The sequence below is a fragment of the Styela clava genome, chromosome 8 (assembly GCF_964204865.1).
Source record: "Styela clava chromosome 8, kaStyClav1.hap1.2, whole genome shotgun sequence".
Classification (NCBI taxonomy): domain Eukaryota; kingdom Metazoa; phylum Chordata; class Ascidiacea; order Stolidobranchia; family Styelidae; genus Styela; species Styela clava.
Genome location: NC_135257.1, coordinates 22307159 through 22322992, shown reverse-complemented (window position 1 = coordinate 22322992; position 15834 = coordinate 22307159). Strand labels below are relative to the sequence as shown.

The 15834-nt window shown below is 36.5% G+C and overlaps 1 protein-coding gene across 1 annotated transcript; it reads left to right on the top strand.

The window, feature by feature from the left end:
* Positions 1 to 13907: 13907 nt before the first annotated feature.
* LOC120345974 (uncharacterized) lies at positions 13908 to 15592 on the top strand. The gene is made up of 5 exons (XM_078115167.1): positions 13908 to 14174; positions 14438 to 14524; positions 14636 to 14731; positions 15265 to 15360; positions 15513 to 15592. Exons 1-5 carry the CDS (start codon positions 13913 to 13915, stop codon positions 15590 to 15592), a joined length of 621 nt encoding a protein of 206 aa, XP_077971293.1. The 5' UTR covers positions 13908 to 13912.
* Positions 15593 to 15834: the final 242 nt, after the last annotated feature.

Below are 15834 nucleotides of genomic sequence, written 5' to 3'. Positions count from 1 at the left end.
AAAAACAATTCAAAATTTTCGAGTTTCTTAATTTGAGTAAATCAAATTTTATTCCAACGAAATGAAAATGTTTGCAGAACTAAAAAAATATTTAAACGCAGATTAATCTAATTATACCTTATAGCACAAATTATTTAATATTTAGTGTTATATTACGTAATTATTACGAATACTAATCTCATCAATTCATCTCGTGTGTTAACAAGTAAGGGCAAAGATCTGAGCAAAACTGTTACATTGCACAATTACTGTATTACTAGGACTGAGCATTTTGAATCAAATCGTCGATTATTCGAATCGGTTCTGAGTAAAATTTCGAATCGCCATCATCTTCTTTTTTTTGTTCGGCAATGGTCGAGGTGAATTCTTCAATTTTTTTTATTATTTTTTCAAGGCAGTTCTGACATATTACAATTTCCTGTAGTGAGGTATTGATAAAACGTGTTTCTTATTGCGTGTGAACGCACAGCAATCTGTTTTCTGAAGTTCAGATGTTGACAGGACCAATTACATAAAAAAGTCGCATCAATATTACATATTTTCTAAGTATTCGAGATTCGATTCGAAAAAATGTTTGATTCGATTCTGAAATCTTCAGGTATTTGAAAATGCCCATTACTATATGTTACTAAACTCTGATTGAACTAAGACGCAGCTAGCGATGAGATGCAGATAAATTATTATTGTATGCAAAATATATTTATGTCCTGTTGACCCGATTGGTGTATAAACGAATAATCTTTATGACCTTAGTGACGTTGTGCATACGTTTTGAAAGCAAATTGCTCCATGTGCCCATAACGTTGAAAGTAACAAAGGACGATAAAAATGTGGATGTTGTAAGTAACGCTAAAAACAATACACAAATATCGACATCGTCGATAATTATTTTTTTCTCGCGAAAAACTATGCGTGTGAAAAACACGTTAATATGCGATCATCGGCGACAAGAAGTCAAAAACAATTAGAGGAGTAATAGAATGAAGATAAAACAATTGAAAGGCGACTTCATAAAATACTAAAAATAAAACGAAATGCACTAAAATTGTGTTGTAGGGTCGCTGCGACAGATGAAAACAGTATTTCAGACACAATACCAAAACCTATAACCGTGCGGCACGCACTCTGCCAAGTTGCCTTTGGAAATTATTCCATCCTCGCTGAAGTTTAAACACAATTATTCGTATACGCGATGTATTTTGATGTACTCCTCCCAATATTATGATTATATATAATATAAACTAATGTTGAGTATCACTTTTTATTGTACTACAATAAATCGCATCCTTGATTTTATTGCAATTTTTCGGTAGTTTTTAACATTTGCAACAGCAGCTCAAATGCGTGGAATTCAAAACATCGCAAAAATAGGAATCAAAACTAGACATGTTTCTAATATACCGTTTGCACAATTATAGCTAATCAAACATTAACTTGAACTACCCTTGGATGTATCTGACCTCGCATTTCAACCATCTGGTCATGAAACTCTATAAATTTCCACATAAGTATAGATAGTAAAAACATGAGATACCAACCATCGGATCAAACTTAATTCCTGTCCATAACCAAATGCGCAGCTTTCCCTCCGGAAAAATTTTTCTCAAAAAATCCATAATCGCTTTGTAAGATTCTTTATCTCGGATCAAACCAACATCTGCGTTACGTTTCTTACCAATACGAACTTCTGTACTGTAATAGACATCTAATAGTTTTTTCTAATACTCAAACAATAAACAAAGAAAAAGTCAGATTCTCACCCTCTTTTCCAAAAACATCAGTGTTTTTCATTTTATCATTGACGTTCTTTTTCAGATCTCGTAAATCTGATTGGATATGTCCGATATCTGAATGAACATATAAAAGCAAACAAATTTAATATATTGATGTACATGCTGCGACTTCGATAGATTCAAAGTGTTGGCGCTCCCGTAAGGTGTGCACCAAGATGGCGCACAACCTGATAACCCAAACCTGGTACACATTCTATGTTCAGGTTGTTCGCCATCTTGGTGCACCTAATGCGGTGCATGCAAATGTTATCGTTGTTACAGAGTACAATGAAATCTCATGCCAAGGTATTACATGCCAAAATTATACAAGAATGATCTATTGGAATAACGTATTACTAACGAGTATCACTCATCTTATTACGTTTTATTGCCTGAATGAATAATTTTAGATGATGACCTTGATACACGGTCAATGCTTACCCAAAGTATTTCTGGTTACTAATGACAGTATTCTGAGATTGTGCCGCATTCTTAAATTTGCATGTAATCGGGAATTGTTTGTCATGCAGATGTTCATCAATGTTAAAACCTGGTCTATCCCATCATACAGCAACCGGATCACATTGTGCAATCTGGCAACCCGGCTTGGGTGAGCAGTGAAACACTGTTTCATCTTGACCCCAGAATGAAGTTATGACGTATATTAAGCTAAAAACGATTGAGATTTTCATCTCGAGGTTTCAGTGTATTCAAGTAGTAACTGAATGAATGAAAGATCAAATTTGAGTTTTAAAATCAGAATATCAGAATTAAAAATGGTCTGTAACAAATCGCGGTTTCACAACGGGAGACAAATGTATCTTAGAATAGTTTCTTTTCGTAGTCTACTAAACTGGAATACTACGGGAAATACTCGGCTAGTCCCCGATCTCTAAATAGAACTAAAATAACAAAAATTGGAATAAAACTATGTCCTAACCCAAACCTGGTCCACAAACTACACTCCGTCGTCCGTCATCTTGGTTTGCATACTACAGAACCAATAAATGACATATAAAGCCTAGTGGTAAGACCATTTCCAGAATCCGCAAACATTAATCGGTACCCCTGAAATATGCGCACTAAGATATCGCACAACCTGAACCCTGACCAGGTAAACAACCTGAGTTCAGGTTGTGCGCCATCTTGGTGCGCATACTTCAAGAGGTCCCAAATTACAGAGTTAATTTGACCGCTGTCAATTTTTTCCGAAGGTGTAGTATTATATTGTAATATAAACAAACATTACAGTCTGTTTTATTTACAAATAATTTTATCTTCTCTGAATTCTGCTTTCAACTCATATTCAATCTGTATAGATTAATGCAGATCTATTTTAATAGATGCTAGAGTGGGGGTGCGCAAAATTTTATCGGCGGGCCATATAACCAACTTCGTACACCAAACCGGGCCACACAAAAAATTTAGCGGGAAAGGCAAGAGAATGCGCTATTATTTCTCAGCTTTGCAGTAATAAAACAACGAAAAATTTAACGCGGCGACATAAGCAAAAAAAACTGTGTTTTCATCCATGTCAGCGCCTATTCAAAAATAAAACTACCAGCTTGTTTTTATGAAAACTGATTAACACATTGTAACGCGTCTAGAACGATATCAAGATTTCTCAGCGCAAAAAGAATAATTCTAAATATTACCAGTATCATAAACGTTCCCTTCTTTCAACTATGAAAATCTCGCGAACTATTCTATCAACTAGTTGCCTCATATAGTCTATATTAAACTCTATTGATAATATAGTTCCATTGCCTAGCTTTTATGCTTGAAAATTCACCGTAGGCGAATATATTTGGAAGCATACGCTTGATATGTCGTGACAAAGTTTCAGATCTTAATCGGATCAGCGCTGCCGCGTGACGTTCATTTTTGGTTAACAATGACATTTCAGAATTAATTTTACTATTATGCAATTTTATATTTTTAAAGAAATCGCAATGAATTTCAAAATATAAGTTGACATATTTAGTATTTTGAAATCTTCAGTGAATTTGACAGTAATAAAAAGTTTACTTAATCTTGCAAATGCTAATATAAGTTTGGTGTCAAATTACTCAAATTTTCTGTAATTCATAACAAAAGCGAGACTTATTATTTTACATATTTAATTTACCCTTGGGAACTCAAAAAACACGCGAATCGAGCAAAGATGTATTGTGTTCAACCCTTATGATTATTACTGCTCCTGACTATAATACTCTCAATATAAAAATGAGTAATTTGTACATTAAAATAATAGATAAATATACACGTTATTATAAAAACCATAAATCTACGGTTTGACAATCTAAAGCTGACATGGATAAACTACGGCCCACTGAGTTATTCAATCTGGCCCGCCTGATGCTGCTACAACCAAACTAAAAATAAATGTTGATGTTTTATGACGAGTTTCATTGTTTTCCACTTTTGTAACACTCTAAATATTGTTCATAAAATATACCTTTCAAGTCACACTACCCGCTCGTCTAAATGGGCAAAATTTCTGGACCATGGACCAAAAATCTTGCCCACCTCTGATCTAAAGCATTCGTACAAAAATATTATTTATCAACTGAAACGCCGATATAACATGTGAAGAATTGTTGCAGTGACTTAACCTAAGAAAATACAACATGTTAAGAATACGAACCGGTAAAATATGAACCCTCACTATAAAAAAGATGCCAACCAAACGCACGGTAGCAGCAATGTCATGTACTTGGTTATGAACACTATGTATAACTTGACTTGTGGCCACTTTGCCATCAAGAAAGATATCGGTGGACGTGACTAATGAGGGTTGCCTCGGCGAAACTTGCTTCATCGATGGTGTTGTAGTGCTTCCTCGCCCAAGCTTGCTTAGCATCCTTGTGGTTGTAAATTCGATGTGAACGCACTTTATCAGTTTAGTGGTGGTGTCGCCATGCCATCACGCGATGACAATCAAGTCGTTGGAGATCTGTCTTGTATGTTTTCTTCAATACCCCGACATATGATACCCTGGATATGAAATGGACACGGAGAAAATAGAGTGCTGGGCTTTAATTAGATTCTCCAAGTATGTAAACATCTCTTCTGGCCCCTTACTCGGAACTTTTTCTCCTTCTATTTGTAGTAGATTGCTGTTATCTACGACCCGTCTTTTTCTCTTACCATCAACCTCTATCGAAAGGCCGCTACACTTTTTCATATTTAGGCGCAGGTCTCTCATCCTGTGGATCAAACTGTATTTAGTAAGCGGTTCACTTGGTGTTGAAGTGTTGCTTCGGCCCCCGTCGAAATAATGGCGTCATCTGCTATCCTATGAGCGAGAACCCTACCGCTTTCTAGTGAAGGTTTCAGGTTTTAGAGAGCCGAGAAGGGTTCATCCAGTATCGTGGAGTGCTTCACAACAATGATCGGGATGATTGTGACGCTATTTAACGTCTTTGTTGCACAGTTGTAACAACTCGTGAGATACGCTACCAACGGAGGTGTACCCATCCTCACGGCAGCGCATCTGATACTCTAGTGGTACACTGAGTTAAAAGCTTCCCTCAAAGCCATGAACGCATTGGATTCTGGTGTTGTTTTGCATTGTCCAGCAGAGCGTCAAGTAGCAGAATATTTCCAGCACAACCATCAGTTGGGGCGAACGCACGCTGGGCTGGCTTGAGAGAAGCCGGGAGCCGATGTGTCAGATTTTCTAAGGGCATCAAGGACTTCCCCCTTGCTGATCGGCTCCATTACGTCCCAAGCTTTTGATTTTCAAGAGACTTGATTGTACGAGTATCTACTATCTTTGGTGCGTCTATGACCTTTTTCAAAAATTCAGTTAATTTCTTGTTTTAATGAACTATTCCTATTCCTCAATGAACTTTAATAAATAAATCTCCCGCTCAGCGCTATCTTTTCGCTCTTCGCAATTCAGTGATTGTAGGGGAAGGTGGGACACGTTGGGACATCGGGCACAGTGGAAAATCAGCTCTCACACTGATACTATATCCACAATCCTGTCCGTGGTTCAATGTTTCAATCCGCCCTTCGGTGAGTTACAACGTCCCCGCGAACGGAAAAAGGACGGGTAGAACGGCGCAAGCTATGAGGTGAAATTGGTTTTAGGGGGTTGAAACTAAAATTTTACCGTTCCAGTTTTTTCTTTTTTTTACTTCAGCATTTCCAACATGACAAACCACCGTCTGATATTTTTCAGCTTTAGTCCACTGTAAAATAATCATAACGTTGGCGAGTGGATGTGCCTTCCGAATTTCGCCGTGGGATGGTCTGAAAATATTTGTTTCCTATAAGGAACAATGGACCGGGGTTCAGTGGAACATGCCCTACAAGGCACAATTCGAGAGTGTTTGATACACTAAGTGCTCAGAGACCTAGAGATGCGTTATATTTTGTGTAATATTATAATTTTCTTTCGACCCATGGCCCAATATGGAATATATTCGAGGATCAATAATATTTTCAGATTTAGATTCGAGGGAAGAAATAATCAAATTTGTTTGCAAATTTTTTTGTCAAAATATCTGAACTATTTCAGTTGAACATTGATTTTAAAAATATTAAATCTTCAAATTTGAAGTCTCCCTGTTCTTTAGACGATTATGCTGATTAATTGCCTATTTTCAAGGGCATACTTCGTTGAATTTTGACAGACTGAACCATTGTGCCCCAGGGTCTGTCCGAATGTGCCCCACAATTGGGGTTCAGTGGGACACTTGACAGACGTTTTTCAACGCATTTCGGTAGTAAGATGTGTGTCGCAAGGGAATTTCTTAGTCGCTGAATAAAAACTACATTTACCCCTCTATGCGTTAGTCCCGCCAACTTAAGAGTGAATATGCAGAACTAACGGCTCAAAATATGCAAAAGAAAAAAAGTGTCCCAACCTTCCCCACTTTCCCCTACGTGAGAGTATTCCAGCCTGCGCTTATGACTTTTAGTCATTTGCCTCGTTTATGTTATATATTGTCTTTTTTCGAATTTAGGACTTTCTGGTGATTCAACAGAGTTCCATTCTTTCCCTGAACTCCGATCTTTTCCTATTCGATTAAATTGTACCCAGAGTGCGGTAAATAAATATCTGCTGCTGAAAGTAATAAATGTTCTTTACTTTCCCTTTTTGTCAAGAGAGATGTCTTCTAGTACAAGCAGATGACCTTCTCCGTAGTGCTACTTTGCTAGAGTGCGTAATGTGATCTTTTTGAAACGAAGTTACATGTTTCCTCCGTCCGTTCTTCTTGCAGTGATTTGAACTCCAATCTTCTCATCCTCGCTTAAGTTGTACGCAGAGTTCGATGAGGAAATATCTGCTGTTTGAAGAAATATTTATTATTTGATAATACTGTACATTCTTTTTTGTCGAGACGGATGTCTTCTAGTGCAATCAGATGACATTTCTCGTAGTTCCACCTGGCTAGAGAGCGTAATGTGATATGATCTTGGTGAAACGAAGTTACATGTTTCCTCCGTCAGTACACTCTTAAGTCGGATTTTGTGGTGAATCAACGGCTGCAGTATTGGCAGGGAAAGCTTGCTAAAGAGTCGCTTCTATTCGAAGATATGATAGGGCTCAAACCACATCCTCTCGCAGAGACAAGGGATTAGGTGCATTTTTTCAATATTTTTCCGTTTTGTACCCGGTTTGACACTCCAAAAGAAGGTAGTAATCCTATATGGAGATTAAAACCTATTCGGTATTTGCTACTTGAGATATGAAAATACTCCAAGGTATTGTATGACTCTTGCCACCATGAGGCACCGGAGAGGAATACGTTTACCCTAATTGCATAAGCAATGTCTCTTACCGTGCAATTTTTCCCGCTTCCATTGTTCGCTTCAATGTTTAATAGTTCTGGCTGGAGCTTGGGCTAATGCTAACCGGGCTTCTTTGAGTTGTCGGCATTGAGTTGCATCATATTAGTGACTCTTCAGTTCTTCCTGATGATCTTATCGTGAGATATCGCGTAGCATACGAAAGTGTCTAACAGACAAAAAGACAAATACCTATCAACATACACACCGATCGAGATCGATAAGTAATAATAAATATTTATATAATCTGAGTTAAATAACTATTCATTCAATGCAGCAAAGTTTCTAAAATATTTTTTCAATTACTGCTCATAGGCTATTGCTTAGTATAAGGTTTTGAAAAACAACGACTTGATAATAAATCTCGAGACGCTGAAGTTCACAATGACAATAGTTCGTAGCTTATTCCTGTTCATGCAACATGGTTTTTGTTGAATGGTTTACCTGAGTTCTTATCATTTTGTTAATGTTTGGTCTAATAGTCGACAGCAGAGATAAATGAATAATTTACAAATTCATTTCCATCAAATCATAAATTGTTTAATTTTCCTTTACAGACAAAGAAAATTTACATAATATTCGAACAGGGAAATTTACATGATGTTCTATGTACAAATCGACAGGATTTGGATAAGACCCCGAGTAGATTCTAAAAAGATTTCTTGGCAGCTGGTGTTTCGGAGAGTTGGGGAGACGTCTTTCGAGTATTCCACTGTTGATCTTGTCGCGTTGGTCATTTTCTCTTGCTGTTGAGGTAAAGCTCAAACAGCAATACCAGATTTACCAGAGGGCTCAGTTCAAATGCTGAATCTAATTCCCGAGAGAAAAAATCAAACTCACGAAAGAAATGCTATCATAGACGACATGAAATTCGCGAGAGATGATGAAACGGTGTCTATTGCTTTTAACAGCTATTGTTTCGAAATTCATTATGACAATGGTGCAGTGGTCAACTTACTATTTGCAGTCTCTTCAAGGCAAGAAAATGGAACAGCAAAAGCGAAAAGATGTATTACTGGCAACCAGTTTAATGTTTTTGGTCTTATCCAGCTGCTTTCAACTTTCTTCAAAGAGAAATCATCGTGCATAAAGGTGCGTTCGTTGGTTTTTTAAATATATTGGCAATTAACTGTGGTTATTTCAGCTTCTCAAAAAAATCTTATTGCTAACAGTGATGGTATCTACATAGGACTCACGATTTCTAAAGCCGACGGCCATACCGTTTTAAATATTACTCCAGTACTAAGAATGCCTTAAACGTAGGCTTGAATATTCTGATATTAGGACAATTAATATGTTTCAGCTTTCGTAACTTTAGTTTAATTTCTTACTTCACAAATGATTCCATGAGTATCACCGATACTAAGCTTCAATTCCTTCAAACATTAGCAGAACCTTAAGACAGTACACGATGAAATGATGGAACGAAAACAAAACATGACTTAGACAAAAGCATGCCAAGTATGATTCCAAAAACAGATGGAGTAAAGAATACCAAAATATGCAATATAATAGTATAAATTTCATCAGCCACAGGTTATATAATATAACAGTATTGATTTGAGATGTTCTAAACTGTTGAGATTCAAATCAATTCGGATTCAATGGCGCATCGTATTTCGAAGCAAAGCATAATATTTTTCAGATTTCCCAATTTATTTGTATCGAACCATGAATGAAAACAAAGACTTATATGGTAAATTATGCTAAGATTTGGAATGTTTGATTTAGAATAAAATTAATCTGTAAGGGACATCTCCAGTGAGACAGCAAGACCTGGTGCATCTATATTTGATGATGGGCATTACAAAATCTTTCGTGATGGCGAAGTGGCCACGAAGGTATATATAGTATTTATTTAGGTGCATTGCATTCGTGCTACCGCTCGTTTGGTTGGCATATTTTTTACAGTGTGGATTCACGTTTTTACAGCTCGTTTTTATACATATTGTTATTTTCTTAGGTTGAGTCACTGCAATTCCTCGCATGTTATGGTCGGTTTTTTATTTGACAAATAGTTTTCTTGTACAAATGCTCTAGATCAGAGGTAGGCAAGATTTTTAGTCCACTGGCCCAAAATGTTGCCCATCTAAACTGGCGGGCCATGTAAGCGTGACGTAACATTTTATTTACAGTGTTTACAATATTTACAGTGTTACAAAAGCAAAAGTCGAACACAATGAGCGTTGTGCCGAAACTAAATGTAATCGCAATTTCAACAATTTCCTTGAGTTATTTTTCAGCTGAAACATCCAGATTTGGTTTTAGTTTGGTTGTAGCAATATCAGGCGGGCCAGATTAAAATACTAAGCGTGTCGTAGTTTGCTCATGTCAGCTTTAGGTTGTCAAACCGAATATTTATGCTTTTTATAAAAACGTGTAAGTTTATCCATATATTTTAATGTATAATATTCATTTGCATGTCTAGAGTATTATAGTCGGGGGTAGCCATAAGGGAGTTGTACACCGAGTAGCGTTGTTCAATACATCTTTGCCCATTCGCGTACTTTTTGCGTTTCCAAGGGAAGACTAAATATTTAAAATAATAGGTCTCGCTTTATTTATAAAATACAGGAAAGTTTGAGTAATTTTACACCTAAGTTATATTAGCATTTGCAGAGTATTAAACAGATGAAGTAAACATTATATTACTGTCAAATTCATTGAAAATTTCAATAGCATATGTAGTAAACCCATATTTTAAATTTCATTGCAATTAATTTAAAAATAGAAAATTGCAAAAAACTAAATATAATTCTGCGATGTCATTGTTGTTTATCGTATCATGAACGTCACGCGACATCGCTAATCCGATTAAGATCTGAAACTTCGTCACGACATAACGAGCGTATGCTTCCAAATATATTGGCCTGCGGTGAACTTCCAAGCATAAAAGCAATACCAAAGAAACTATATTATCAGTTAGGTAAATATCGACTAGATGAGGCAAACTGGCGATGATAGACTAGTTCGTGAGGTTCTCGGAGTTCTAATAGAAGAAACCGTTTATGATACTGGTGATATTTAGAATTATTAATTATGCGCTGAGAATCTTGATATCGTTCCGGACGCGTTACAATGAATTAATCAGTTTTAATAAATCAAGCCGGAAGGCGCCCATTGGATCTTTAACGACGGCACGATCAATAGAGCTGGTTTTCGAAAATGCCAGTTCTTTTTAAACCATATCGTAGACCAGGCCTGCACAACTCAAATTACCACGAGGGCCACAAGCATAAATCTGAAGTCCCGGCGGGCTGCAAACTTTGCCATATACATATTTCACAAGATGAACTACAAATCAAAATAATTTTGTAAAACACATAAATTAAATGAATACTTTCATTACTGGGGAGCTTAAAAATATGAAGAATCTTATTTTCTTGAGTAAAAACAAGGTACAGTATTTTTGCATATGAGATGGCAAACATGTATTTAGTGGTTCATCTACCTTGAAAACCCACCCTTCATTTTCAATACTTCTTTTGTATTAGAATTAGGTATTGTGTGTTGCAGTATAAACTGACAGCAGAAAAATATTTTACTCGGGTTCAGTTTTGTAAAATCGTCTCAAATATATGTATGATAATTTATTTAGTCATATGTATCATTATTGGATGTTTCCATTGTATGCTAGACTAGACAAACAATCCGTTTAGTAGCAATAGATTCTCCTGTGTTGTACTTTTTGACTGTTAAATTACATTTTTCTACAAAATCTGTTCCAATTTATTTGAAATTTTACAGTAAAAAGCATTATCTTTTGTGCGAGAATTTCTGCACCATTCATAAAAAAAGGAATTGTTTTTTAAGTTCGAAATTCGAATCAAAAAAGAAAATTCAGTTTTATAAACTGCAAGTAAAAAATAATGGGGTTAATAATAGGTTGCTAATATGCACTAATGGGTGTGAGATTGTATACCGATATTGTTTTAAGCGTGATCCAGTCTGAATACGGAGATATCTAAATCAGGGTTTCCCAAACTGGGAAGCGAGGGATCGAGCGACGAATTTTAGGGGTCACGAAGGCCTCACCAATTTCACACAAAGTTCGATATTCATTGAAACTAGTGCAAAACACAAATCTCACGATTTTGGAATTTGATCGGAGTAGCGGCGGGCTTGCATAACAATGTCGGCTTTGATTGTTAGACACGAGAAGTGGCGTGTTTCCAAACCACCCGCGGGCCGCACAGAAGTATTTAGCGGGCCGCATGCGGCCCGCGGGCCGTATGTTGTGCAGGCCTGTCGTAGACATACTAGCGTGACTGACATATTGTGGCTAAAAATAAAAAAAGTAATGTTCACCAAAATCCAAATAGCTTCACCAGTTTGAGGAGTATCGAGACCAAAGACGACTTGAAAAGAGTATTTTGCTATGCGGAAGGTAACGTCGTTGGAATTTAATTTCAATTTTCGACTTGATTGGCGAGAAAACTGCGATATATTGTGATATAAAATTTTATAACGATCGGCGCGTTTTATGTTGTTGCCATGGAAACATAACCTCTACCTGGACTTTTCATAAAACACACAACACTAGCGACAGAATAACCACGTAAAAATGTCACCCAGATTGGTCCAGCCGTTAAGACGCCACAGCTGGGCAAACCGACAGACATGCAAAACGATTGAGAAAAGGGTCTTCTGGAGCGGAGATTCAATAGAATTTATAGAATGCAACGTGACTTGATGTTACCTGGAAACTCAAATGAAGATTCACTAGAGACTTCAATATCAGTGCGGGATAAACAGCGAGAGCAGCGAATACTTCAGATACAAATACAAATGCTGTTACGCTAAGCTTTATATGTCAGTTATACAAAGAAGCGCATTTTCGAAAGCTGCTATATTCTTATCAATAGTGACATTGTTATAAATATGAGATGCCAATTCTAAAAAGACTATATCGCGTCAGAATCGGCTATGTCCTGCGCAAAAAGCTTAGTCTTTTTTCATATAGTCATAGGTTATAGTTGTAAAATGCTTGTCTGAAGAAGTCTGACCTCGGTCAGACGAAACGTTACAGAAATATATTTGTGTTCGTGTGCAGCAAGACTTTTGAATTGAATAGAATCTTTTTTTCAATATGCGAATTTATCTTTTTGAAATTCTATGTCACTTTTACAATACTTCGCATTTAAATCGCTAAACTATTTGTAATTGTTTCTGATCTTTTTATATTAAACGACCTTTAGAAAATAAATTTTCCAAAAACGTATCGTTTTTAAATTCAAGACACCAATTCTAAATTGCAATATTGCGGCAAATACCCTAGCACAGGGGTGTACAACATGCGGCCAGCGGGCCACAACCCAGCCCGCCGAGCCATTCAATGTAGCCCTTGTCAGTACTCAGATTTTGCTCCATCAAACATAAAATTTTAATCGACAGTTTTATTTTTGAATAGGAGCTGACAAGGATAAAAACACACGGTTATTTGCTCCTGTCGCAGCGTTAAATCTTACGTTGTTTTGTTACTGCAAGCCTAAGCAATAATAGCGCATTCTCTTGCCTTTTCCGCTCAATTTTTTGTGTAGCCTGGTTTTGTCTGAAGTTGGTTATATGGTCCGCAGACAAAAATGTAGTGCACCCTCACTCTAGCATCTATGATAATAGACCTGCATTAATCTATACAGAATGAATATCAGTCAAATATTAAAAGAACTCTGTAATTCAGTGCACAATACCAAGCGATATCAATGGTAGCGACTCCCGGAAATGGTCTTACCAGCAGCTTTATATGTCATTTATGCGTTATCCTGTAGTATGCGAACCAAGATGGCGGACATTGAAACGTAGTATGTGTACCAGGTTGGGGTTAGGCTATAATTTTATTCCAATATTGCCCATTTTAGTTCTATTGCGGGTTCGGTAACTAGCCAAGTGACTAGCCTAACTATAACCTGCTACACATTCCACGTTCCGGCGCCCGCCATCTTGGTTCGCATACTACAGGAAAACCCATTTATGAGAGAAATACATGTCCACTGAAACCAGACCAGTAGACCACGAAAAGAAACTATTCTACGGGTCAGGGGTTTGCGCGTAATTTCAAAAAAATCGTTTCGGTCCACAAGATTAGACAATCTATCAGGGCGCTCTGGAATCGCTGGTTTGACTGTGCCATTTCTAAAAAGACATTCAATTTAAAATAGCCAACAACAACTTCAGAAGTGGCACAAGCGAAGTCGATATGTATATTCGAAGATACATTCGTCTCAGTTTGTGAAACCGCGATTCGTTACAGAACATTTGAAATTCTGATATTCTCTTTCAAAACTCAAATTTGATCTCTTATTCATTTAGTTACTATTTGAATACATTGAAACTTCGAGATGAAAATCTTAGTAGTTTTTATCTTAATATACGTCACCACTTCATCCTGGTGCCAAGATGAGACAGTGTTCCACTGCTCTCCCAAGCCTGGTTGCCAGATCGCACAATGTGATCCTGTTGCTATAGGATGGGACAGACCAGGCTTCAACATCGATGAACATCTGCATGACAAAGAGTTTCCGATTACATGCAAACCTAAGAGTGCGAAAATTTTGCAGAATACTGTCAACTTGTTTTCGTTAGTGACCAGAAATACTTTGGGTAAGCGTTGATTTATATTGCTCAATGCTCAATTTACCAAGACGGTCTTTTCCATGAAGCGTGTTCCAAGGTCAGCAGCTAAAATTATTCGCTCAGGAAATAAAAACGTAATAAGGAATGAACAAGATGAGTTTCACGCAGTCATACATTGATATATTAGATCAACATTGCAGGAAGCGCATTTCATCGTACTCTGTAACAAATCTATTGAAGTCGCAGCATTTACATTAATAAATTAAATTTGCTTTTATATATTCATCCAGACATTGGACATATCAAATCAGATTTAAGAGATCTAGAAGAGAACGTCAATGATAAAATAAAAAACACTGATGTTTCTGAGGAAGAGGGTGAGAATCTGACATTATCTTTATTCATTGCTTGAGTATTAGAAAAAACTATTTGCTCACGAATACTCTATGTGTCTTTGTCTTTATTAATGGATCTTATATTTTTACCAGAAAGTGACATCAAAAACAAAGAACAATCTAAAGAAATTAACAATCTCCGAGAGAAAGATAGACGACAGTCTGAGGAAATAAAGAAATTGAAGGAAGGTCGGTTATATATTTGTCAAAATGTTATAATGAAGGTTATTAGCGGAAACATGATGATGCACTTAGTGCTAGCTACAAATAAACTATTGCTTTATATTGCTGCGTTAGGAAGCAACATATAAATCTAAATTCAAAATATATTTGTCGGATGTTTGTTAAGAGCGTCGGAATTTCATTTTTCATTAGATTTCGCCAAAGTTGAAGACATGAATAATAATTTGGTTAAAGACAACAAAAAGATTATCAAAGATAATATCTTAGTACTCCCTTAGTATATGCACCAGGTTAGGGTTGAGGCGTAATTTTATTCCTATTTTCCTTATTTTAGTTCTATTACGAAATCAAGACTGTCTGTGTTAGCCTAGTGAATATACCCCCAGCCCATAGGTTCCAGTCCCTTCACACAACTTGTACAGTAGGCAAATAAAATTAGTCATCTCAATATTAGTACACATACTTCTGGAGCGCCGAAAATTGGCCTGAAATATTATAGAAGACTTTGTCTTTATAAATAGATCTCAAATTTTTACCAGAAAGTGACAGCAAATTTAAAGAACAATCTAAAGAAATTAACAATCTCCGAGAGAAAGATAGACGGCAGTCTGGGGCAATAAAGGAATTGAAGGAAGGTTGGTTATATATTCGTCAACATATTACAATGCGGGAAAATGATGATGCACTTTGTGCTAACTATAAGCTGCTGCTTTAGGAAGCAAAATCTAAATCGAAAATATTATTTCCGTATATTTATTCTAAACATTCAAATTTCATTTTTCATTAGATTTGACCAAAGTTCTAGAAATGAATATTAATGTGGTAGAAGACAACAAAAAGATGAAGAAAGATAAAACTGTTAATTAATTATTTGGCATCGTAATTTACCCGAACATATTTTTCTGAGAGTGTTCCCTTCAAATAGGCAAACTTCATTTGAAGTAGTCGCATTCTCATTGCGACATAGGCACGCTCATATAGGCGTTCTCGTTTATGGAATTTGAATAAAAACTTGTTGAATTAAGATTAAGGTCGTGTGCTTCTCGAAGAGCGAGCAGTAATTAGATCGCCCAAACTTTTTACACTAACAACTGGATTAAAAAATTGGA